This window comes from Ptychodera flava, chromosome 17 (genome assembly GCF_041260155.1).
Source record: "Ptychodera flava strain L36383 chromosome 17, AS_Pfla_20210202, whole genome shotgun sequence".
Taxonomy (NCBI): Eukaryota; Metazoa; Hemichordata; class Enteropneusta; family Ptychoderidae; genus Ptychodera; species Ptychodera flava.
The window spans coordinates 1,179,857-1,207,086 of record NC_091944.1 but is presented as its reverse complement, the minus strand read 5'-3'; the positions used below and the strand labels follow the sequence as shown (position 1 = coordinate 1,207,086).

Genomic DNA, 27,230 nt, shown 5'->3' with positions numbered 1-27,230 from the left:
CCCTCACAAGCTAAATAAGATATTTAATGAAAGTTAAGACACAAAACAATTTGCAATAAAATGCTGTACACCAGCAGTTCATATTAATACCTGATATTTGTCAAACACTCTCAAAACATTTGTATATATACTTATGCATAGACAAAATCCATGCACATTGCATTGTTGGTAGTTTGACACGGACAAAGTTAAAAATCATGATTTGGTTTTGCAACTATGCTGCACAAGATGAAGGTAAACAATTATAAAAGTATTGATTTCAAACGAAATGCTGACAAAACCAGCTTTGGGACTTGTACCATTCAGTAAATAAACACAATGATTTCTTCTAGGTGCAAATCAACAAAGATTCTTTCCTTGATTTACAATGCAGCAAGCAAATTTTGGCAATGACATCTTGTTGTCTACACTGATTTCAATTTCAAAAACATCACACTGATCTACCCCTTAATTTCTTCAAACTAGGATACCCTGTAAAAAATATTGCCTACTTTGTTTACAAGTCTCTCTTTCTAGAAATGTTGAGTCTCATTTACATGTTTTGTACCAAGGTTGCTTCAAATTGCAGCATTTTATTAAAATCAATGACTGATTTGAAATCGCTATATACAATCAAAATGTGACACTTTGAGGTTGTCAATAGACAATTAAGATCCCTACCAAGCTTAATAGCTACTCAACTTCCACCGAGCTAAATAGCTACTCAACTTCCATCAAGCTAAATAGCTACTCAACTTCCATCGGGCTAAATAGCTACTCAACTTCCATCGGGCTAAATAGCTACTCGACTTAAATTGGGCCAAATAGCTACATCAACAAATGCTGGGCTAAATAGCTACATATTTGGACTACTGATTGGCTAAACGGCTACATACCAGAACTACTAGAGGGCTAAATAGTTGTAAACTAATGTCAGGCTAAATTGATACATAACTTGTGTTGGACTAAATGTTAACCAAAATGCAGCAAGGTTTTGTTTCATTTTTATTTACATCATGTCTTGAAAGTTCATTGAAATGTGTAAAAATCTCTACTAGCAACAAAATTGTAAAGATCAGGCATAAAGTGTCACATGAAACCAATAAATATCAGCATCAGCACAAAGCTTGGATTCCAATGTATCGCATTGAAGGCATAGATGTCTGCAATTCATGATCACATCTGAACATCAACTTGGTTTCATGATTTGTCTTTTTGAAGTCTTCTTTGCATTGTTTGTGTTTTGTGGGATGTTTTTGAGTTTCCATTTCTGACATTTTCTATGTGTACCATTACGTGTAATATTCTCCAGTAGGCAATTCATTGCGATGTCGAAGTAGAGGTGATTTCTCATTAATTGATGATGACCTTGCCACTGGTTTGTCTTGCAATTGTTCGTTGTACAGCTTTGCCTTGTTGACAGACGGACCTACAATGGGGTTTAAAAATTAATTTTAATTCCAACATTTTCCACTTACAATAATGAACCAGTGTCTTTTACCTTACCAATACCAACATCACAGACAGTTGCTGTCAATAATGACTGTGATGGAAAGCAATGGTGTAGAATCTGTTGGTCTGATTATTTTGAATGACCCATTGAAAAAGCAATACTTATTTCACATTGCTCAACTCAAGACACATGAACACAGAACAATCGACAATCACCACAGGTAAAGAAGTTTTACAATTCCCAACACGATGATGAGATGGCACTGTCACTCAAACTCAGAGAAATGATAAAGAAATACAATAATTGAAATATGACTACAACACTAATACCTTACAGTAATCATCATCATCATCATCATCATCATCATCATCATCATCATCATTGTAATCATCATCATTATCACCATCATTTGAAGTATAATGCCAATAACACTGAGTGTTGCAATAAAGCTTACTCATGGTTATTGTTGCATCTGCATGGTAGTGTATATATGTACAGTAACAGTAGTGAAGTGTGTTAGTTGTTTGCAAGAGGAAATCAGAACAGAGTGTTTGGTGACCGATGGTTTCTAATTTCCCTCTTACATCAAATTAGAAGAAGATGAACAACTGGGACTTCAGTCTGTGTTAACAAAACTGTAGAATATCAATTCATGCATAATAGTGAAAAAGAGGATGAAAACCTATGAAAGGTATTTTGTATCTGCACTTGCTTCTTTAGAAACTCACTGTTCATAATATTTACTGTTGTAATGTTTGATGTATTTGGTATTTTGTAATTTACACATGACTTACCAGCATAGCTTAGGAAGACCGGGAGGAATATCAAGCCATGGGCAGCTCCAAACACAACAATACACAGATACATCCTGAAGTAAAACACTTTGAAGATCTGTGATTTGGCAAATGCAAGGACGATGATTCCAACAAACTTTGTCAAGGTTATTCCACTCAGTACCTGGAAATTTAAACAGAAAGAAAATGAATTACTCAAAGTATGGTTGATATTTTCTGTCACTGATAGTCAATACTATTTCAACATGCTGAGATTGCTGGTTGCATGTGATCCATAACAATTCAGATGTCTTGTATAATTGCCTTGTCATAATCTTATCATCTAACCATTGCACAGCTATGCCATATCATAAGAACAGCTGATTCATTTTTCCAGACAAACAACATGAGTGCCTCTCAACCTTTCAACTTTGGATTTACTCATCTTTGACATTGTAGCCTACTTATCTTTGACTGATAAAAACTACATTGCTATACTTATCCTAAGTTGCCATATTATCCTTGACTCGATCAGTTTACTGATATCTGATTGGGCTACTTTTAATACTCATTCTTGACTAGGTAGGTGTAATGATTGTTGACTGGGTAAGTTTGATTTGGTAATTTTACTTATCCTGGAGTGGGTTACTGAACTATCCCTGTACTGAATCAGTCATCTTTTCCTTGACCAAGTCACTTCAATTATAATTTACTGTATAGATTTATCAGTTTACTTATCCTTGCCTTGGTATGGTTGTGTCAGTACACTAAATTCTTGACTGGGTCAATTTACTTAGCCTTGATTGAATAAACTTACTTCTCATTGACTGGCCCTGTTTAAGTATCTTCCTTGGGTCAACTTATTTATCCTTGACGGAATAAAGTTACTTCGCATTGACTGAGCCCCGTTCACATATCTTTAGAGGGTCAATTAATTTAAAAATTGTCGATCCTTTTGTTCACTACAACTGTGATAAAATATCACAGACATCAGGCCAATCAGTCATCTTTTCTAAACTCTTTCACTGCTTTTCACAATTGAATCAATTTGGTGACTGTGACATATGGCATGACTTATGACCCAACTCCCAAGGATGATGCTGATAAAATAAACTCATTAAAATCCTTCACAGTGTCAACGTTATCCCTGAAGTTCTGTATAATGACATCATTGATAATTCACTCTATGTTTTCGTAGGTCTTGCCAAATTATGAAAGCTCATTAAATATGCAAGCTTTCACTAGTTTACATACAAATATCAACGATGACTGGAGAGGTTTATACAGGTATCTCCCCCTGACAATGCTGAGATCCTGAGTGCATGTGTTCTGATAGAATTTCAGATATATTGCCTCGTTTCAAGTATTTCATATGTTCAAAGTATGACCACGTCATCAATTAACTGAGAAATATCTGAGATGAGCAGTGTGCACCATTATGATCAATATTTCCAGCAAGTTCAATACAAAGTCAAGGCATTCATTATAATATAATCTGGTCATGTTTTTCCTTGACAAGCTAAGTGTGAAAGCAATTTGGCTGAGAACAATTTCAAGTTATCACTGGGGTCTGGTTCTCTACAGACACCAGATATACACACAACTGTAGCAGAGTACAGAGCTTTTACACCTCTGGACTTGATGACTTACTGAACTTCCCATGTGACCCAGAGCAAACTCTGCCCTCTTCTTTCTTGTAAGACTTGTATTGACAGCAAAGGCTCTCACTATGTGAGAACAGAACTCAACAGATATACCAATAGCCTGAAAAAATGTACAAATAGATATGATACATTGCCATTGCTGCATTTCTGTCCCTACACAAAGTACATGACATGTATACATGTATGTTCATGTTCTTGATACAAAAAATTCACATTGAAATTAGGACATTCCTTAGTATTTCTACATGTCAATATCACAGCAGAAGAGACTTGTTATAATCCTTAAAGATTATTTGTATGCATCAGAAGTAAATTTGTGAAGGCAGTTAAGGTCGCCTATCCAGAGTGTCTGGTTGAACATGTGAATACATACAGCAAAGAAAACATGCATACACAACTAGTCTGGCATTACTCTTAGTGTCTCATGAGGAAGTCAGCTGATGTGAGCACTGCTATCAAATGATGTAATAAAACTATGCAATTCTGTTTTCACACTATGGTCTCACAACTGACTAGTACAACAGCAACGACAAGCAAGATCCTTTATTTCATAGCCATGCTTGCTAATGGCTCTACCCAAGAATACAATGGATGTACGGTGTTGGGCCAACTACACCCTATCACATAATAATGGTACAGGCAAAACCCACAGGGACAAACATACCGGTATATGGAAATACATGTATTTCTATGCATGTTGTTGTTGCATATAATTTTTGTATGTTCACTTGCCCATTCACACTCATTCAATTACAAAAAGTCCAGAAGGCTGATGATATTACTTGTCACAATATCAGATTCAAATAAACAATGATGTACACTTGACGTGTTGGACTTACCATGACAAGATTGACCAATGACACTGCATTCAAAGAGATATTCCACAGATACATCACTGCCATGATATTCACCAATATCATAATTATTGTTATGCAAATTATCAGGGCTGAGTAGAAAGCCAGTCCAAGCAAAGTGAAGGTTACTAGAAAGATGGCTGCCAGTGAAATGCCAAGATTGAACAGGGCGTCATCCTTGATTGATAAGTACTGCTCATAGTACACGTAGAAAACACTGAAATAAATCAAAATTATTTCAAATGAATACTTAACTTAATTACATAACACATGGTATGTTTGTTTTTTTATTTATACAAATTCCAAGCAGAATGTAGTTCAAAATTACCGTATTTATCTCAGAATTTCTCTGGTCAGAAATATATTGAAGTATTTCTTTACAACAATAGCTTTAAATTAAAGACTCTTACACATCTATGTCCTTTCTAGCACAAAAGACGAGACTTCATCCAACAACAGATAGCAAATTTATATCCAGATTGCAAATCAATATTGCAAATTGCTAAACAACTGTAATATATTTTTAGAAAGAAGTTTAAGAATATCTCACATAAGAATCTCTGCACCAGACTGAATGAAAAAACTTCTCCTTGGAATGGAAATCACACAGTAAGATTATGAGTGATGGCTTCCACATTGCCCAACATGGCCTTCAAAATTGTCATGTCCTGTGAATATGGCTATCAGGTCGATTTGTGTCTCTGAGCTCTTCTTATCCACCAAAACTTGCTATGCTTCTATTCTCTGTTTTTTCAGTGGAATCAATCTTCTGAATACAGAACTTAGAATTTACACTTGAATCCATCCTCTTACCTGTATGGATAAACTTCAAAACCTGGATAATCAACAGCCAGCATTGATGTTATATTGGCACTTATGTTTCTGGCATGTTTCAAACTTTCTATAAAATCTGATGAGGTCTTCAAAGTTGTGTGGTACGTCATGAAATAAGTAGCTGGAAAGGAAAAAGCAAAGGAAAGGAAGTTTATTAAATTGATGATTTGAATCATGTACTCTTGAAAGATGTATTTGCACTGAAGCCAAAAATTCTTACTGTCAGACTCTCAGAAGGCATTACAGTCCATTTTTTAAACTTTGTGAGTGAAAAATAGTATATCCTAATGTAATTTTTGTAACATTCTTAGGGTACATGATGGCTATCCGTGCTATAAAACCAGTTGACTGGCATGAGGGGTCAAGTGCAATGAAGCAAACTTGCAACATAGTGTTAATTTGCCTAAATAATTGCCCACTGTGATCTTAATAATAGGCCAAACCCGGAATTCGAATCGACCGCGGTACAAGCAAAGCCATGTGCGCAAACGCGCATAGACGTACGTGTATTTCCATACGCGTTAGTATACATGTGGGCTTGTTTGTACCGGCATCACAGGATTATTTGAGCGTACTGAGTGTGTAGAATGCATCGCGTCCTTTTTATTCCGGAGTAGAACCATTGCCCACTGTGATATAAATAATTGCCCACTGTGATCTAAATAAATTGCAATGATGGTATTGTTCACTGACTTCCACCAGTGCAAGATGTGGGGTATATTAGTATTCGATTATGCAAATTATATTATTGGGCATTTTTTTTTGTATTAAAATTTATGCAAATGATTCTTTATCAATGTGGAATATTCATGTGCCTCACATCTTGCACTGTATAGACCAGAAAAGCAGCAGACCACTATACACTGACAATCCCAGACCAAACACATCCAACATGTCAGTAAATCTTTGGCCATCACAACATACGTTACGAATATTCATATGTGTCTCACAAAACTTTGAAACATTATCTTTGAAGTGAGGGCAATGCATTATGGGTAGCTACAACATGGAACTATTTTACCTCCAACTCGACCGTCTTCAAAGGTGACTGCACTTCCATAGGCTGCATGGCCACTGAAATGAAATAATATAAGCACATGCATTCAATGACATAAACACATGTAATCAATGACATGGCTTAGATGCCACAAACATTGCTATACTATACATGTTGAAACATGAAATAAGACTCCGCTTCATTTGCCATGTAGGGTAGCTGTTAAATGGCCCAGGGTGGAAATTATTTTTCAACATGAAGATAATGAATCATAAATTTTGGAAGGATTTTATTTAATCTGTTCACCCCCACTCCCTATAAACAGGTCTACAATCGGCATTGAAAACAATGGGGTTGGATCAAACCATGGCGGTAAGAGGGTTCAAGGGTAATTAAATTTGAAAATGACTGTTTCCTTATCTCTGCTTTTCATTTCAGCTGTGGCAACAGTTTAAACCTTTCTAGAAATAAAAATAAATCCATTTGCAATCCTTCAAGATTCAACAATTCCAAAAGAAAACTGTTTTCAATCTTAACAATCCTTTATAAACATCTAAGCTTTTCAAAGACAGATTTTTTATTCTTCTTATATTTCTCTTAAACGACCAGTATCTGTAACTTTAATTTTTTTCAACTTTTGTTGTTTCTTGCAAGTTCTTGTTCAACTCCCTAAAGCATGTTGAAGTACCAAATAATCAGTTTGTCAAGTGTCTTTACACACTGTCATTGTTTACATTGCAATTCTAGTCAAGACCAGAATTCACACATCAAAGGTAAATAATACAGTCTGCATGAGTACAGGCTGAGTTGACATACAGAAGAATACTGTGTACCTAACATGCTATTAGGAGTTGAACAAGAAACTGTAGTTGACATTAAAAACAACAAAAAAGCCAAAAAAAATCATCACAAGTCCAGCTAGTGGTTCAGCGTCACCTGAAAACCGAACTATTCTGAATGAGAATGTTGTGAGTACAAACCCTTTGGCACACTCTGTCCCTGGGTTATCTTCTAAGAAATATGGTAAATATTTATTGAATTCTTTTGTTGTTGGTCTGCGACCTTTTTCTGATCCACTATGGCATGTGATACATGTCTTGTTTGCACCAACTGAAGAAAAATAACACAGAGAAAGGTAATTCTTCATTTGTTGTATGGCAAATGAAGTTCAAGACTGTGAGTGGATTGGTTTTGTGATGGGTCTACCCGGTATCTCCGTTCCTAATTGTTGGATTCAATCCTCGAGTGCTCTAATGGTATCCTCAGTTAATTAAGTCAAGTACGAGGAATACTGAATTAATCACCAAGAGAATGCAGTCAAAGAAAGTTGATTTGAACTGACATTCAAAGAAAATGACCTGTTAAAACTACAATTATTTCATATGAATCATACACATACCTGTGGCTGGACAAAAGGGTTGCCCTGATTGGTTGTAGTAACGGCAACATGGAATGGCACCACCAGCATTCAACCAATCAAAAAAATCATCTAGCCAGGAACTTGCTGGGTGAGCTATTCTAGTGCTGTGTGAACAAAACATAAAATGTTTGTGACATTGTGAATGATTTACAAAATGAACTTAGCAGTATACTGATACTTTATATTTTCTATTTATTTTTTGATTTGCTATCATAATCCAACATTTATCGCAATCAAAAAGACTCATCAGTTTTCAGTTTTTACTTCATAGTTTTCAGTTATGCCTGGGAGAGATGTTACACTGTAAAGTATTTACTAGTTACTGAGTTGTGATGCATAGTACACTGTAAAGTATTTACTAGTTACTGAGTTGTGATGCATGGTAGACAGTAAAATACTTACTAGTTACTGAGTTGTGATGCGTGGTAGACTGTAAAGTATTTACTAGTTACTGAGTTGTGATGCATGGTAGACAGTAAAATACTTACTAGTTACTGAGTTGTGATGCGTGGTAGACAGTAAAGTATTACTAGTTACTGAGTTGTGATGCATGGTAGACTGTAAAATACTTACTAGTTACTGAGTTGTGATGCATGGTAGACAGTAAAATATTTACTAGTTACTGAGTTGTGATGCATGGTAGACAGTAAAATACTTACTAGTTACTGATTTGTGATGCGTGGTAGACTGTAAAGTACTTACTAGTTACTGAGTTGTGATGCATGGTAGACTGTAAAGTATTTACTAGTTACTGAGTTGTGATGCATGGTAGACAGTAAGTATTTACTAGTTACTGAGTTGTGATGCATGGTAGACTGTAAAGTACTTACTAGTTACTGAGTTGTGATGCATGGTAGACTGTAAAGTATTACTAGTTACTGAGTTGTGATGCGTGGTAGACTGTAAAATACTTACTAGTTACTGAGTTGTGATGCATGGTAGACAGTAAAGTACTTACTAGTTACTGAGTTGTGATGCATGGTAGACTGTAAAGTACTTACTAGTTACTGAGTTGTGATGCATGGTAGACTGTAAAGTATTTACTAGTTACTGAGTTGTGATGCATGGTAGACAGTAAAATACTTACTAGTTACTGAGTTGTGATGCATGGTAGACAGTAAAATACTTACTAGTTACTGATTTGTGATGCATGGTAGACTGTAAAATACTTACTAGTTACTGAGTTGTGATGCATGGTAGACAGTAAAGTACTTACTAGTTACTGAGTTGTGATGCATGGTAGACTGTAAAGTATTTACTAGTTACTGAGTTGTGATGCGTGGTAGACTGTAAAGTACTTACTAGTTACTGAGTTGTGATGCATGGTAGACTGTAAAGTATTTACTAGTTACTGAGTTGTGATGCGTGGTAGACTGTAAAGTATTTACTAGTTACTGAGTTGTGATGCGTGGTAGACTGTAAAGTACTTACTAGTTACTGAGTTGTGATGCATGGTAGACTGTAAAGTATTTACTAGTTACTGAGTTGTGATGCATGGTAGACTGTAAAGTATTTACTAGTTACTGAGTTGTGATGCGTGGTAGACAGTAAAATACTTACTAGTTACTGAGTTGTGATGCATGGTAGACTGTAAAGTATTTACTAGTTACTGAGTTGTGATGCATGGTAGACAGTAAAATACTTACTAGTTACTGAGTTGTGATGCATGGTAGACTGTAAAATACTTACTAGTTACTGAGTTGTGATGCATGGTAGACAGTAAAATACTTACTAGTTACTGAGTTGTGATGCGTGGTAGACAGTAAAGTACTTACTAGTTACTGAGTTGTGATGCATGGTAGACAGTAAAATACTTACTAGTTACTGAGTTGTGATGCGTGGTAGACTGTAAAGTACTTACTAGTTACTGAGTTGTGATGCATGGTAGACAGTAAAATACTTACTAGTTACTGAGTTGTGATGCGTGGTAGACTGTTAAGAACTTACTAGTTACTGAGTTGTGATGCATGGTAGACTGTAAAATACTTACTAGTTACTGAGTTGTGATGCATGGTAGACAGTAAAATACTTACTAGTTACTGAGTTGTGATGCGTGGTAGACAGTAAAATACTTACTAGTTACTGATTTGTGATGCGTGGTAGACTGTAAAGTACTTACTAGTTACTGAGTTGTGATGCATGGTAGACAGTAAAATACTTACTAGTTACTGAGTTGTGATGCATGGTAGACTGTAAAGTACTTACTAGTTACTGAGTTGTGATGCATGGTAGACAGTAAAATACTTACTAGTTACTGAGTTGTGATGCGTGGTAGACAGTAAAATACTTACTAGTTACTGAGTTGTGATGCATGGTAGACAGTAAAATACTTACTAGTTACTGATTTGTGATGCGTGGTAGACAGTAAAATACTTACTAGTTACTGATTTGTGATGCGTGGTAGACTTGTGATGTTAACGAATCATCATTACATCCGGAACCTCCACAGATTTTATCTTGTTCGACTTCACTTGTGAAATTGTAGCCATCTTTTGTAACAAAGTATACTGGTGAACCAATACTTAGATATTCACTGAGATTGTTGAAATAGTCAATCATGTAAGAATCCTGGAAAAAACCCATAAAATTTACTTTTGACATGATGATTGTGGAGTCAAGAAAGATTGTTGTTTCACGCTCTATGTTTATAACTTTATCAGAGCAAACCTAAAATGTTGATAGACAGCATAATAATTAACCATTTTGCACATTAACTATCTGGCTTTCGACAAAGGAAGCATGCTTGATTTGGGATTACTTGCACAATTCATCATAGTAACTATAGTAACTGGTAAATATGTCAAAAAATAATGATACTACAATACAATATAATACCATACAATTCAGAATTCTTCTTGACATGTAAGTACATATAGAAAATATGCCAATTATTTTTTTTAACACGTCCTGGGGACAGAAATTTGGGCTTTCAAATTTTATCAATTCTCATCTGATCTACCACTTGTGGGGTCTCATTTTAAAGCTCTTGGTGTAAGAAAAGTTTTCACCATCTTGGTTATTCGAAAATCCAAAATTTTATTTTTTCCATAGAGTTAGCCCAGGGAAAGCAGCCATTTTGAATTTCAAATATCGGGAAATCTCAAGTAATTTGTCTCTAATTATTATTCATGCTTTGGTAAGAGAATGGTTGAAAGTTTCGTTGAGGAGAGTTTGAGCAAAAGTTTAAGTCTTCCACTTTCAAGGTGCATACTACCTTACTTGTTACATGATATGTACTTTTCCTCACTTTGTCTCTGATAAGAGAATCCTGATAATGACATCACAAAAAAGATATCATCCCTATCTTGTCAACAACCTTAATTAAAATCACATTTTTACTTCCTGTGAATGTAATAATGTGACATCATTGAAACTTTCGTCTTATATGGATTACGTACTTTCTTTGACCAATTGCAATGGTCCATAGGAACTCAGAGAAACAAACAATAAATTTTGTAGTCCTCAAAAATTTATAGATACAAACTTGTCATGTTTATTAACAATCTGCATTTGGAAGGCCATTTTAACTCTTACCTCTGGCATGGATAGCTTCTGATCAAGTCCAACCTCCACCTTGGTCATAAGGACTGCACTTCCACAGAACATAAACACAAAAATTATCGTCTGTTAAAAAAAGAGAAGAGTGTTAGAAATTTTAAAATTCTCAGTTAACAGTAAATTCTGCAATCATTAATTTTTGTCATCGTAGTGTAAACCATTTCTCTCTTGTAAGCACTGATTGTCTGTCTGGTTGTGTGTTACTATCACTGACTATGATATAAACCCTTACAAAGGGCGCCCTCTGGAAGCCTTCTGCAACTACCGGTAACTGTATTGTACTTACCACAATTGGACGTAGCCAGTTCTTCATAAGAAATGGAGCATAGTACTTGGTCATGAAAGAGTACAGAATTCCATCCTCCTTGGGAACAGGTTCCTTCTTGGCTGTTGGAACGCAGCAACATACATCAAGACGACCTGATTCTTGTCGTTTGGAATCAAGGGAGAGCAATGCAACAAACGCAGTGATTTGGAGCAAGAAGTCTATGAACACAGCAGTGGCAGCATAGAGAGAGAATGCTCTGACAGCTGGCATTGATGATAAGGCACCTAAAATAAACAATAAAATATCATATCAGCTTTGCACTGTTATTGATTTAACTGAATGCATTCAGCTGTACTTCATTAACATACTCTCACTACAAAGACTGTACTATCAAAATCAGAATTAAAGGTATACTGTCACCTGTTCCCATTTTGCCACAGTTACCATGGATAGAGAAAATCTAACCAATCACAGATTTTAAGCGGATGGCCGCTTTTTAAAAACAGTGCCCTCACATGGGCATTTTGAATATCAAGGAATGCCCCTCTGACCATATATGGACATATTTAGATTACAGGTGACTGTGTACCTTTAAGTCTGACAACTGTTCCGGTGAAAACAACTCCATTTAAATTATTTCAAGTTTGTCAAACTACATGCAATGAATTTGATTTCATAAGCAGATGACATTCAGACAAATAATAATTGTAAAACACCTTGGGCACAAGTACTTGTGGATATGTGTGCTATATAAAACCCATTATTATTATTATTATTATAATACTGTAAACAAAATCCCAAAGGGTGCACTTCCATTATTTGTTATAGGTACATGTGCCGCCCTTGGCCCTCTGGGTGTATTTTTCTGCAACATGGTCTAAAATAGATATGATAAATTTCAGTGTAATCAAAGTCCAACATCGGGCATGATTTCAAACTTGAAGTGAAGTAAAGAGTTCACAAAAGACTTTTCCATTACTGTTTAAAGTAAACTTTGACTTGACTGGCAACTATGGATTTGTGTCAGGCATTTATTTTGCACAAATGTGTATTTGCTTATTTAGCTTTTGGGAATTTCAACCATGTGACTTTTGACTGGGTCAAACGTCAAAGAAGTTTGAAATGGGGGCTCCTTAAGGTAGCTTTCCGCCTTTGTTTTGGTATTTTGAGATAAAAACACGATTTTTCTTTTATCCCTGAAAAGTATTCCTATAATATTGATCTTCCTTGTGTGTAGAATATCTTGGTCGTGAAGTTCCCGAGAGGCACAGGTGTACATTTTGGCATTTGAGACTACCGTTAAGTCTTGATTGACAAGGGATTACGCTAAGCAAGCAGCGTCACAGTATTCACATGCACTTAGACAACATCCGCTGTGAAAATCCCATTAACACCTACGTTCACTGCGTGGGTCAAGACCATAGAATGTACCTGGCGAAAGGTGGGTCTTACCGTTTTTCTCATAGGGGTGGCCGCTCCCAAAAGATCATAATTTATCGACACAATCGGACAAGGTCAGACTTATGACATTGTTGACGGTACAATTTCAGATTACAAAAATGGCCCACACACTAAATGTTTTATCTGGGACATTTTTGTGCTTTTGTAAAAGCACCAGGAGTGGTGGATACGTTTCGTAATGTTAAACATCTTTGAAGAGGCTGTCCCGTATACATAAACGGTACGTTCCACTGACGGCCTCAGTGACAGCGGGAACACTTGAATACAGCAACAGACACCCTTCACATCTTCAACATTCAAGCAACATTCGGCCTCTTTCGGCCGAAGTTTCGGCTTCTTTTGGCCCCAAGACATTTCGACACCCCGTTACGATTTATTTTTTTCCCTTCAAACTTATAAGTAACTGACAGACCAGTCATATTCATAAGCGTGACCTTTGCGTTCTGACCAGTATGACTTTTACAGTGCCGTTTAGGCGCCGCTTTTCAAACTTTGACAGTGTCGGCGGCTATTGCTATTGAAAATGATATGAAACTCTTTTCTCACGGTTTTCACCATGTTCTCACAAACTTTAAAGCATGTGAATGCTGACACTATACTTCTCAGTGTTTTGATTTGTAACATTTGGCACAGTTCCCCAAACAGGTAGTGCCGAAACGTCTTTGGTCGCGTTGCCTAAACGTCTTGGCGTCGGAAATTGTGCGGCCGAAACGACTTTGCGCCAAAAGGTCTAGAAACCCGACATTGTCCGTTCGATGAGAATACTGAGTGAGTTGAACGATTTATGAATAAAAATGAAATATCAGAAAACGCGGCACTTGAACTACTTGGGATTAGAAAATACAAGGTGGAAACAAATTGCATGGGCTTCAAGTCGTTTCCGAGGTCGAATCGAATGCTGCCATAAACTTACACTATAGTGTACGCTTGTCATGGAGGTAATAAGTCCAAGCGCTCGTGTAGACGGCATCGAGATGCCGTAGCAGTTCCGACAGTTAGGTCGAACAGTTAATACTCTATTTAAACCTTACAACTAATCAGTCAACAGATTATGCATAATCCCTTCCCTGGCACTCCCAAGTTTATTTACTCATCAGCTACTGTGTAGATTGCGCTCTAAAAAGAGTACAACGCTCCCAAAATTCACCCTTTTTAGCCTCATTTCGACCGTTGACACTGATTTCAATGAGTGAATATACTGTTGAAGTTGAACACTTTGATTTCACTATCTGGTTTTAGTGTTTTGTCGGTTGAGTACATTGTTTATTGCCATTCAAAAGGAAAAACCCGAACCAATTTACTAAATCGCCTTTTTCTCAGTTCGGCATTATGTCACATTGCAGCTCGTTCAAAAGAGTTTAACTCGAGAATGCGTGAACGGAAGTTCACCAGATTTTCACAGACGTTTGTCAAGTAGGTTGTCTCCAAAACTGTGTCTCAGTTTTTTTATGAAGATTTTTAAAGTCGAGTTATTGCTGCTTAATTAGGCGGCATTGTAAGACTAATCGGTGGAGAAACTTTGACTCAACGATGTGAAAAAACTAAGGCCTTTTTCAAAAATCTGAGATAAAGGTTTTTTAGCCAGTATTCTGAAGACCAATTGCCCGTTAACACCTAAACAATAGCCCCTCTCCGCTCAGACTTAAACTTTTTTACGTGAGACCACCCATTTTCTTTACACTTTCACTAAGATCTTCAAAAAAATCATCGCACACTAATTTTCTCAATAAAACAAAAAAATTCATAGAAATAGCTTTCAGGTGATATATAATACTTGGGTAAAAGTACACATTTTGATGGCAAAATTCACGTTTGAAAATAGGTCGTCGCAAAGGCGGAAAGCTCCTTAATTAACAAGATGTTTGGTCTGAAATGGGTAGGGGCATTTATAACATGCAACATCACATCCCTACCATTTCTCAAAACTATGTAAAACATTATGAACTTTTGACATACCGAGAAAGAATGCTATTGATTCCGACAAGCTTGTCAGTAGCATACTGGGTCCAACTTCTCCAACCACTCGGCCTATCTGATCTGATCTGTCTTCATATGCCATACGAACATCTCTCTACAGAACAGAAACAAAAGCGTAACGATTACTTACAATTCACATTGTTAATCATAACAAGCTTATTTTAGAGTTCAAAGAGTAGATGGTCATTGCAACACAGAAACACAGAGTTGTGGTATCACTAAGTGATCCCTCATCTCACAAACAGAACTTTTTAAATTGGCAGATTTTTACAGCTAAGTAAGTTGTACTCATGTACGGTGATAATCACTGACTGATGCCTAATGTAAGATTACAGTGGTTATCTGTTGATATTCACAACTTAATGGTCCTGAATAATGCAGAACTCTTTCCGTGAGAATTTGCCACAATGTGTAAATCTATAAACATAAATAGCAGTTCCTTGATCATTCATCCTGCTTCAGTGTGTTACAGATCTACAGCAATAATTTGTTTTGCAACAAGACATAACAGTATTATTGATGATGATCTGTGTCTTGAAATGCTGTATCTGTGTTGCTGTACCTGATATCGTTGCACCAATATAAAGATATTATCAACGCCGACTGCCAGGACTAAGAATGGCATGACTTCAATGACAATCAAGGTAGTTGCTACACCACAGTATGCCAGCAGACCAAGGGAAGCACCAACTGAACACAGTACAATAAGCACACCACTCAGTCCTAGTGTTATCTTGGAGTCAATCTGTCAACAAGAAATGAAAGACACATTCAGCATTTTATTGAGGGCAAACAGCTAAAACTTTTGATTTTTTTACTATTTTTGTTTTGCATGTTAATGAGTATCCTGTTCTACTCCCTAAACATGTAGAGATACAGAGTATATAGCTTGTCAACTCAACCTGTACATGTATAGACTGTGTTGCTTTTGTTGACAAGAATTACAATGCACACGTAATGAAGGTGCATTTTACACTTATAGACACTGTGATGACAAGTTGAAAAGTGGTTGTTTCAACATACTGTTGGAGTACGACAAGAATTTATCAACCTTGTAAATTGTGAGCTTTTTAAATGCAAACTACCGTGCATTTACACGAAATAGCAATGACAAATTTACTGACATGCTTTACATCATCTGACATTTCTGAAATTTTGTACTTTGTCTGGCTTGGCTAAAATGACACTCACTGCCAGAAAGGGGCACTTGATATTGAGCAATACCCTTTGTGATAATAGAAAATTATTTCAATAACAACCACGAGAATCATGAGCAAGGTGTACTAAATTCACTTACCAGTAATCTGTTACACCGAGTGATTTTTCCCAATGTTATGGCAAGGTGTACTAAATTCACTTACCAGTAATCTGTTACACCGAGTGATTTTTCCCAATGTTATGGCAAGGTGTACTAAATTCACTTACCAGTAATCTGTTACACCGAGTGATTTTTCCCAATGTTATGGCAAGGTGTACTAAAATCACTTACCAGTAATCTGTTACACCGAGTGATTTTTCCCAATGTTATGGCAAGGTGTACTAAAATCACTTACCAGTAATCTGTTACACCGAGTGATTTTTCCCAATGTTATGGCAACGTACGCAAACATGAGAAGATAACTGATAAGAATAGTGATGACATCACCGTAGCTTTCTCTTTCAATTTCATCCTCAACAGAACGCTGAAAACAGGAACACATGCATGATACATTAGAAAAGAAGTCTTGTTGAGAAAATGAATCAATGTTCAAAAGTTTGCATCAATACATGTGTTGGAGTAAAACTTATAACCTATCAATAACTACAGGTTCCTTTCATTGTGACTGAACTCATTTCACACTGTAATATACTTTGTAAGGTATACACTGAGTTGAACGGTCTTCTCTGATATTATGATAAATATATCCACTGCATTGAGTAAAATGGTCTCCTTTCATTTGCAACACTTGCAATTTTCTTGGCATCAAATATGTTTAACTTCATAGTAATTACTGACTTTGAGCAGTTCTGCTGAGATTCAAAGAGGGTGTCTACGGTATCCTTATTGTGAAGTATCTTTTCTTGTAAATAAATAAGGTTCTTGGATGTTGGAGCTAGCTTGATAGCCTTTCCTTCAACTGAAACAATCTGTTTTCAATGTAGCCATGCACCATTCTAGTCCTAAAAACATCTACTCCCATTATCACAGGGACAAAAAAACATGCTCCAACTATGAAGATTCAGGAAACATATAAAACACACTATGGCATGTGTTCTAAACAGTGTTTAACATTTTCATAGCACATAAATTGATAAAGTTGGCGAATGAAGAACAATGATTAGTATTAAGATAAGAACCATGGACAGCAAGATTTAACTTGGAACATTACAGCATACCATATTGGATCACATCTTATAACAAATTCTGGTATCTGTTTGATATCTGCAGTATCAATGGAATAAGTATACTCAGCTTTTGCTGTTTCATGGATTATGTTATAATTTGAAAAACATTTAAAACTACAGTAAAAGCTCACCTCTGCGGAATGAGATATTGACAAATTTTTGTTTGTATAATTGTTTGAAATAAACTCAAGGAAAGCTTTCTCCCATGTTGTTGCCATGTCAAGTTTTCTACTTGCAGAACTGTTAGCTTCCCCTGGTAAGTAATTGTTCACAACAAATGTTATAACTAGGGCCGTCGAGTTGGCGTAATTCTGACCTGTTGGGAACAAGAGAAAAACAAACAGAAGATATAGGATGTCTTTTTCTTATCTACTTATTTGGAAAATTTCATTAACACAGAAAAACTGTTCTTGTCTGTTGCTACATGGATATATGCTATGCAAGCAAATTAATTATATAACACATTTCAAAATATTCCAATAAAATTGACTTCACAGAAAATGAGTTGTCTCTATAAATGGTTTAATGATAATTATTGAAAATTTTTCATTTGAGATGCCCCCATTTGTTATATTCAAGCTCACCATCTATTGTTTGACACAGTATCAGGGCTCCTTCTCCCTGAAGCCAAGTTACTGATGTTCAGTAGAATATTCAAATGACTCGTAATTTAATCCTCTTTCTACCAGGCTCCACAGACAAACCAAATAAAAAATACCACTTGGGAGAAAGAGGATTAACTTGGGTTCCCAAAATGGCAAAAACTACCAGTGCATGTATGTGCCTTTCGGATAAAGTTGAACTTGTCATCATCACTCAGTGGAATGTTTTTGAAGTACTCCCTCTATGTTGAAACTGTCTGATCTTTTGTTTGTGTGCGTGAACTTGCTCTTGTCAGAAGAGGTTGAAAAAATGTTATAAGAAAAAAATGGGGCTTGGAGATACAGAATGGCATAAAAAAGCATGGCAAAACTGAAGATGAGTGTAATAGATACAAGTTTCCAAGTTTACTAGGGTTGAAGATCTAGTCAAATCAAATTTAAGGTCCTATTTAATGTCAACACTGAACACTTAAAACATTTTCTCAAAGTCAAACTTACCATCGTATCCACCTAGGACCACCCATGGAAACACAGGAGCACCATATGTAGACAAGCATGGATCATGTAGCTGAGTTGTATCATTCAATGATGCTGGGGACCTAGTGAAATAAAGACAAAATGTGTCAATGTCTTGCTGGCATGAGTTTGTAACATGGTTTGGACTTCTAACTTCACAGAAATACATGTAATCAATGACACTAGCACAATTTTGAGACTGTTTGCTTTTTAGTGATCAAAACTACGGAGAAAACAACTCTGACTATAAATGATAAGAAGTGCAATTTGATACAATGTATATAACCCTCCCTACATGGGAAGCACTCCATTGCTGGTTCATACTACCATGTAAGTCACACTGTATATTGTATCCAAATTTCTTGTGTTCCTATCAGTGGGTAAAGTCATTGCTAAATCAATGTTGAATGTAATGATCCTGTGATCTTCAATACATGAAGTATTTCATACAATCTACAAGTACACTGCAGATAATACTCACATAGAGCAATAGATAAAATGATCATGGTAATCTGCCACTTTCCAAAGTCCAGATGAATCAAACGCCTCCCTGTCAATCTGTTCATGGCTATTTTGGAAGTACTGTACCACACTCTCAATGGTGCAGTTATCATTATCTGGACTCAGAGGCTTAAAGCAGATGTCTTTCAATGTGATGTGTCGCTTCTCTGCCTCAAACCACACCTTCATGTGTTCAATTTGTAACTGGAGATCAAGAACCTGAAAAAAGTCACAGAAAAAGTTAAGATGCATGAATAGACAAGATCTGAAATGTTCCGTCCCTTCATCAAAGTGATTTCTTTCTATCTATGCCCGTATCTTAACAGCTGCTATGAATGCCATGTCAAGACATGTCAAATTATAAAACACGGGGTCAGGGGGCAATGAAGTCCTTTGGACTTATACGTGGTGAAAGGTTAAAGTTCATCTCAAAAGTTTGTTATCAGTCAGTTCAGTTTTGGTATGCACACTGATCAGTTATTTTGTCACATATCTGTCAAGTATATTTTTTTGCCTCACTGAGCTACTGGTTACTCACATCAATTATTGTTTTGGCCTGACCATGTTACAACAAGACTAACAATGGATACAACCATTATTTAATTACATGAGCAATTCTGTTCAGCTCAAGGAACTCACATGCCAACCATAAAAATGATCACATAAAATTGTTTTGAGGCAAAGTTGAAAATGCAAATTTTGACTAAAATCCTTAATACAGGACTTTAAAATGATTAAATGACAAAAATGACTGAAATATGTCTGGGGATATCTGCTAAAGTGACTATAATGCCAAGTTTCAGAAAAATTTACTGAATATTTTTTGACATAACTGTGTCTATGGCATACGGTGTACAAAAAACAATGGCATTAGTTTTTTGGACTTCAGTCCAAAGGACTAATATACTTGATGTGATAAATACAATTCACTTGATTATAACACAAAAGTAAAATAGTACGAAGTACATATATAACTTTTACATTTCAGAAATACATTTTGAGTTGTCACTAATGATAAGGATCAAATCACATGGTACACATAGCAGTCGTTTTACATCAAAATTGATAAGACATTGTTTTTCTTTCAATTAATTTCTTTTAAAAAGCTGACTCCATCTGATGCCATGAATTCCCAAATCCAAAGGGACAAACAAGTAACAGAAAAACTTACCTGATGAAGAATATCCTTTGACAAGACTGGTCCAAATGGTATGACATCACCATATGGATAAGTACTATATGTTGTCCAGTTATGGTTTGGAGATGTGATGATCAGCTGCTCCGTGCGATAAAATGGACCAAATTTCTCATCGAAGTAGTTTTTCTCTAGACGGGCTTGACTTGTAGGTGCTGACCAGAGTTCTACAGGGTTGGTGGTTATCTCCAGATACATAACACCAACACATGCAGCAGCAACTAACACTATACAAACAACAATTACTTTGATTGGGTTGTTTGCACAAAGCCTGCCCCACATCAAGAAGAGTTGCTGCAACTTCCGCTCAAAGAATTCACCAATTTTTTCAATACAGCTTATGTCATTTGGTGTAACATATCTGTTGGAGCTTGGATGAGTATCGCCATTGATGTTCACAGAAGTTCTGAGCTCATTCTTTCTGCGACATCCATAATACAACGCCAAAGACATCACAAAGACGACCAAAAACCCACAGAAGACACATATGGAAATGAAGAGAGGACCATAGAGGCCTAAAATGGTCCATTCAGGGGGAGGAGGGGGTACATCTGGTTGAGGAGGACACATTGCAGGACAATCTTGACAGCTACATGGATCTGTATCATTGGTTACAGCTTGGCTGCAGGCTACATAGGACGCATTCAAAGATGTCATATTCCCGGGCAATGGCTTGGTTTTGTTATTGGTTATATGGAAGTTAATCTGGAAAGGTGTTTGACCGTTGTTTGCATCCCCCATGAAATCAAGAAAATGTTTTGGAGAGCACTGATCAGCTGTGTAACCACCACAATACATTGAGATAGCTCTTGAATTTGAACTTGGAAACAACACATAGGCACAAGAATTATAAATGCCTCCAGCAAAAGTGTCAGTTAAGTAATAATCAATTTCTTGTACACTTAGGACATAGCTAGAACCATTTTTGTGAGCCGAGTCTTCAAGAACTGGAGTTGTATCTGCTTGTCTGGGTCTAAATGCAGAGTCTGCGCCACTGACTGTCTCCATTGCTGATGAACTATCATTGTGGGTTTTATTGAATGGTGCAAAATCTGTAGAAATCTTAGTGACATTGAGGAACACACTTTGATCAGGGCTGCATGTGAATTCACAGTACAGCTTGTAGAAGTTATGAAGGCATGATGGACATCTGGAGAATGTTTGGTCTGGAACTTGTAGACCGGATTTCAAATTGTGTAGCTGACTTGGACTACAGCATGTCAGGGGAGGTCCCTCATCTGGAACAAGATGCGGACACACTTCTTTCAGAAGAGCAATATCTTCAGGTTTTGACATTGGCTTTGCAGGACCATTGTAAAGGCAGTTTAATGCTTTTCCATTGACATGGTTTTCACTGCATACATCATACCAAATACAGTATCCTTCTTTGTGCACCAATTTTGAAGATGCCTGAAACAAGAGTAAATGAAGATGCGACAACATGAGCCAAGGTGATGAAAATTGTTGTAAAATCGTGAAAACAAATCACTGATCACACTGATTTTCAATGAAATACATCACTACTCTAAAACCATCAATTTCATTTGTACACATCTCCATGATGTATATCTATGAACCCTTTTACCTAAGTGGTTTTGCCCAAACCCATTGTTATCAATGATGAGTTTGGACCTGTTTACATAAAAGGGGTGAACAGGCTATAACAGTTACAAGCAAAGGTCAATAGAATGCTGTGATGTCAGCATGAACTGTCAATGACATATCACTGATATTAGTCCAGACACAAACTAACGACACATGTTAAAAGACATGTAAGCTTGTGTGACTTTCACATACATGTATTCACACATTTTGAATCAATTCCCTGCACAATGTATATATTTAAATCCATGCAACACCGAGGGCACTGTCATGTGACACTCAGTCACATGTGCTTATTGTTCTTTGTTTGGTGCATAGACTTTCTATTTTCAGTATCAGACAGCTTGGATCATTGTGATATTGAGAATGTTTGAAGGAGGCCAATTCTCAGGGGATGTAGGCGTTGTAAGTTGTTTGTCACAATTCAGTGTTGCATGACATAAATTTACAAAACATTATATGTTTAATAGACACAGTTTGTAGCGATAAATTTTATACAAAAATACAACAAAACATCATTGGCTCAGCATGTACTAGTATTTATCTTTTAGTTTACACTGGAGAAGATGACTAAATTCCTATCCCATCCTGTAAGATTCTCTGTTTTAACTCAAATGGTTCTAATCCGAAACAAAAAGGACACAATGTGTTCTTCAGACTCAGTAGACTCAGATCACATGATGGTGGTACAAACAAACCCATGTGGTCAAATGCATATGGTAATACATGTCTGATTAAAATCAGATGTAGAGTACGGCGACGTCTCTGTACTTGCGCGGTTTTCTCTTGCTGTCGCCTCTCACTACAAGAGAAAACCGCGCAAGTACAGAGACGTCGCCGTACTCTACATCTGATTTTAATCAGATTGATGGTAATACATGTATTTCTGTTCACATTTATGTACGTGGTTTTGGCAAATTGAAAGTCTGGTTTAACACTAACTTAGCAAAAGTAATAATCAAACATTTGCATACATGTATGTGAAAAGGGATACAAAGTGATGACAATTTTGCTTTGCTCACATAGCATCGCATGATACGAATCATACTGATTTCTTTTCAAAACCACCATGCCAGCATTTCACAGTTGTTAATGCCTTTGATTGAAATACTTTAAACAGTTTTATTGCCTATGTTGTTTCAATGACTTGTGGGTGGTTTAATAATGGAAGTTACATGTATGTCATTTCTATTGTGGTAGTATATGGGTATGCGGGTGTGATGGTGCTGATAAAAAAGGCACTTGAACAGTTGGCAATTCTAGCAAAGTGCTCAATTAGGACAATCAAGGCATGTCACTCAACAGGATTTAAATACAATGACAGTTTTCAAAACTTTTCAAAAATGCTTATCTTTTCAATGACTGAAAAGAGGTATATGTCAGAGTAAAAAATTCATGTTGAATTTTATAGTCAAATCTGATATGTTCCTCAATGCTATTGCAATACTTAACCCTTGTCTCCAAGGGCATTCTGTTCACAATGGACAGACTGAACTCCGCTATAAAGTACACTAATTTCTTCAACAGAACTTCAGGCAAGATTAATTTGAATTGATAAGTACCAAGATAATCTGTTCAATGCCCTTTAATAAGAGAAAAAATGGTCGTCTATTTTTGAATCAAAATTACTATTACTAATGACAATTATTTTGACTATGTCATATTTTCCAACACATCATGACCTCAACAAAAGGCAATTACACAAAAATAAACACATTAGTCTGTTGATTTTTTTAAAGATAAAATTGAGATGTTTTGCGAATCACCCGAGAGGAAACCCTAACTACTCACTAGACTAACTGTCCAGGAGTGTAAAGACTTTTCAAGGCTTAATTAAAATATATGGCAGCTGATTTACTTCCTACAAATGTGTACAGTCTAAAAAGGGCATTCATTTCCATGTAAGTGTTGACGTGTTGTCTCGAGGGGGTCAGTTATCTACCCTTCATGAGTATGACCTTGTTGTGTATTAAGCTATTATGACCTTGTTGTGTGTATCATGATGTTGTATGCTGTTTGTTTTTATTTACTGTTGTTTGTTTTTCTTGATGGTACTAAGGGTCAGCACAATTTTTACCACGGAATTGAAGTTTTGAGTGAGTCAGTGAGTGACATCACTGAACTTCTAACTACACAATGTTCAGTATTCACCTTTTCTAATAAAGTGTCTTGTACAATCAACTGTTCTAGCCCAATTAGATTGGAAAATACCTCAGAAAGTGTTGTTTACCTGATATCATTAATCCTTTTCCTGCCAAGTTCAATAAAATGTTTGTTAAAAGTAGTGAAGCACAATATGTCCAATTAATTGAACATTTGAAGGCCCCTGAAATCACAGATACTGTAAACACGATTTTCATTTTATAGACTAAAGCCAAATGGGTGAAAATAAGTGAATGTACGGTACGTATGGTTTTGGCATAATGCCGCTTTTCTCTGAGTTGGCTGATGGGGAAGAGAGAGTGTCTGGCAGGTAAAGGGTAAATACTATTTTCAATCCTATTTTATATATACTGAACTTCCACGGCACACATGTGCTTTCCATCTTGATCACACACACCAACACAATTTGAATAACTGTCATGTTTTAACAGTATCCAGAGTTTTCGAATCAAGAATTTTCAAAATCTAGAGTAGCTAAGATTTGGGGGAAACATAGATAAAGAGTTCATTAGCTTACCAATAAGGCAAGGGGCAAACGTTGTAAGTGAGTTACCAATATCACAAAGTTACATTCATTTTAATGTCTGCTCACAGTAATCTTGTAGCAAAATGTTGTCATTTTCTGTCAGTGTATTTGGACTGACAACCACCAACCCAATGACTGACAATTCAAAGAGCTGTTAGGAATCTATCATTACTTTGCAAAACTTAATGATGTAACACAGATCAACCAATCTTTATTTATAGACCATACACACACACACTAGCAGAAAAGGATAAAGTTCAGTATTAATGGAAACCACAGTGATATTACATGTATCACAATTTACTCATTTCCTTAAAATTGTACTTCCCTTTCTGAGCGTTCCACTGATCAAGTACCTAATTACACAGAAAAATATGGTATATTGTGGAAAAATGAATTCTTGGAGGGACCTTAAAACAAATACACCCGTATAGCAGGGAAGAGAAAAATTGAAAAATAAAAAATCATAATAAAGGGATAAACTGGGGATGTTATATGATAATAAATTGTTATGATTTCAAAGTGACTATTGGCTGTATTCTGTTGTTGTAACATTTTGGTTGCTGTAATTTGAAAAGTGGTACACATTCATGATTCAATATGGGTTCTCAACAAATATTAGCCCACAAAGTTTATTTCAGACCATCTACCATACACACAGACACAGGACTTTTTAAGGACATAGTTACAATTTTTGACACAATAGCATCTTATTTTTTTCCTATTCTAAGCCACAAATGTTCATGTAGTCTAAGCTTTAAAATTTTCCATATTGTTATCTGACATTTGCATGTATCTATGTGAGCATATTCTTAGTCTGCAACCCACCATCAGCTACACAAATGTTACCAATCTTTCTCCCCTAACAAATTGCACATGTGGTATTACAATAGGCAGTTGTGTGTGTCAATCCATGCCATGGAGGTAGCACACAGTGTGTAACACTGTGCTACCTCCAATCATGGATGTACTACAATGCTCCAATGCACAGACCTCGGATGATGGATTTGACTAGTTTACACTTTTACAGGACTATGGTATATGTGACAGAGAGCAGGCACTTTGTACACAGGGAATTGTAATGTGTGGTGAGTGTTGGATTTCAAGACAAAACTGACAAATGTACCACATAATACCTCGTGGCATACGTTCATAATTCAATTATTGTATGTGGGAGAGTGTACAGGTAAATAACTTCAAAGTTTGACGTCTATGCGGCAAAATTTACAACTGACATTGTTAATTGTTGTTACAATCAGCAATACATTTTTTTCAAATGAGCCATAAATTGTAGTCGAGTCAATGGTGACGTAAGTGCCCATCCGGGCTTCACTCCGATCACTGAATAAATAAAGAAAGTTTAATCAAGAAATATCAGCCGATCATGAATTATGTTTTTTAGCCACCATGCATCGCGTTTGTAATAGAGTGTTTCAGCCCGGCTCATGACATTGGCTGGGCCCAGCGTTCAACATACTTCGATAATTTTGTTTAAATATCTTCACACAAAGACATACATCATTCGTTTGGTTTATTGGGATTCGATTCAAATATCCCAAGAAAATATCGACCTAAATAGAAAGCACATACCTGTGAAAAGATGGCAAACAAGCCCATCACGAGAACGGCACCGGTCGTCAGGTGAAATCGACCTACGACAGACGTCTCTACCATCGTGGAAAACGTACGTTTTTAACTGGTCAGAAAGTTGCCGCTATACAGTGACGATGAATTGTTTCTCTAAATTTTACAGACGTTGTCGAGATCTAAGATCCAAAGGAAACACAGCTCGGTTAGCGAGAGGATATGACGGGCGTGTAGCTTACGCCAGCGACTGAGGGGTAAAGGTGAGGGTATGTGCTCATCACATGACTCATATCGCCTGATGTGACTGTTCATCTCACGTGAAGTTACGAGACCTTGTCCGAGAATAAGACAGTTACCATATTTGGTAAATGTAATGCATGACGTCAACCTAAGGCTGCCGTCTTTGTTGCCAGCTAAAATTACGGTGGAGGGCGGGGGGGGGGGGGGGTATTTCGTACAAAAAATAGGGGATAAATATCCACAATGTCAAGAAAGCCTAGTCTTAGATTACAAAACGTTCATGACAAGGGGGTTCTCAGCGTGCTTTCGATATCAGCTCAGGAATGGGTATGTGCAAGGGACCGGTCATTCCAATCACTTTCAATTTTCAAAATGAAGCAGTGTCCTTGTGCATAGAAAAAAGGGAAGCAGCATTTTTGAGTGAATATTACACTGGGGGTCACATACAGAGGAAGAGAATATATCACAAGTGGGGGGTCACGAATAATATGACATTAAACTGGTCCAATAATCATTTCCATTCAAGGTAATACATTAGGCTGCGTTCACAAAAAAGGTGAGAGGGGGGGGGGGAGGAGGAATTCGGGGGGAATTTGAAAAATTTGCGGGTAGTAGAGGGGGGACTTGAAAATTTTGCTCTGCCTGTAAGGGGGGGGGGACTTGAAATTTATTTTG

The 27,230-nt window shown here is 36.5% G+C and overlaps 1 protein-coding gene across 1 annotated transcript; it reads right to left on the bottom strand.

Moving 5' to 3' along the window:
- LOC139115110 (NPC intracellular cholesterol transporter 1-like) lies at positions 1-26,592 on the bottom strand. The gene is made up of 19 exons (XM_070677013.1): positions 26,319-26,592; positions 20,414-21,847; positions 19,223-19,461; positions 18,724-18,824; positions 17,755-17,939; positions 16,792-16,920; positions 15,801-15,983; positions 15,218-15,332; positions 11,819-12,084; positions 11,509-11,598; positions 10,352-10,542; positions 7,954-8,078; positions 7,535-7,664; positions 6,579-6,631; positions 5,537-5,678; positions 4,709-4,940; positions 3,856-3,969; positions 2,227-2,389; positions 1-1,408 (listed from the first exon to the last, which is right to left on the bottom strand). Exons 1-19 carry the CDS (start codon positions 26,400-26,402, stop codon positions 1,272-1,274), a joined length of 4,113 nt encoding a protein of 1,370 aa, XP_070533114.1. The 5' UTR covers positions 26,403-26,592; the 3' UTR covers positions 1-1,271.
- Positions 26,593-27,230: the final 638 nt, after the last annotated feature.

Bases quoted from the DNA above. Each gene is read 5' to 3' on its own strand.
- LOC139115110 (XM_070677013.1), bottom strand. From the start codon at position 26,402: ATGGTAGAGACGTCTGTCGTAGGTCGATTTCACCTGACGACCGGTGCC. The intron at 4,941-5,536 runs GTAAGAGGATGG...GATTTATTTCAG, and splicing joins TTTGAAGTTTATCCATACAG to TGTTTTCTACGTGTACTATG. The intron at 1,409-2,226 runs GTAAGTCATGTG...ACCCCATTGTAG, and splicing joins GGTCTTCCTAAGCTATGCTG to GTCCGTCTGTCAACAAGGCA.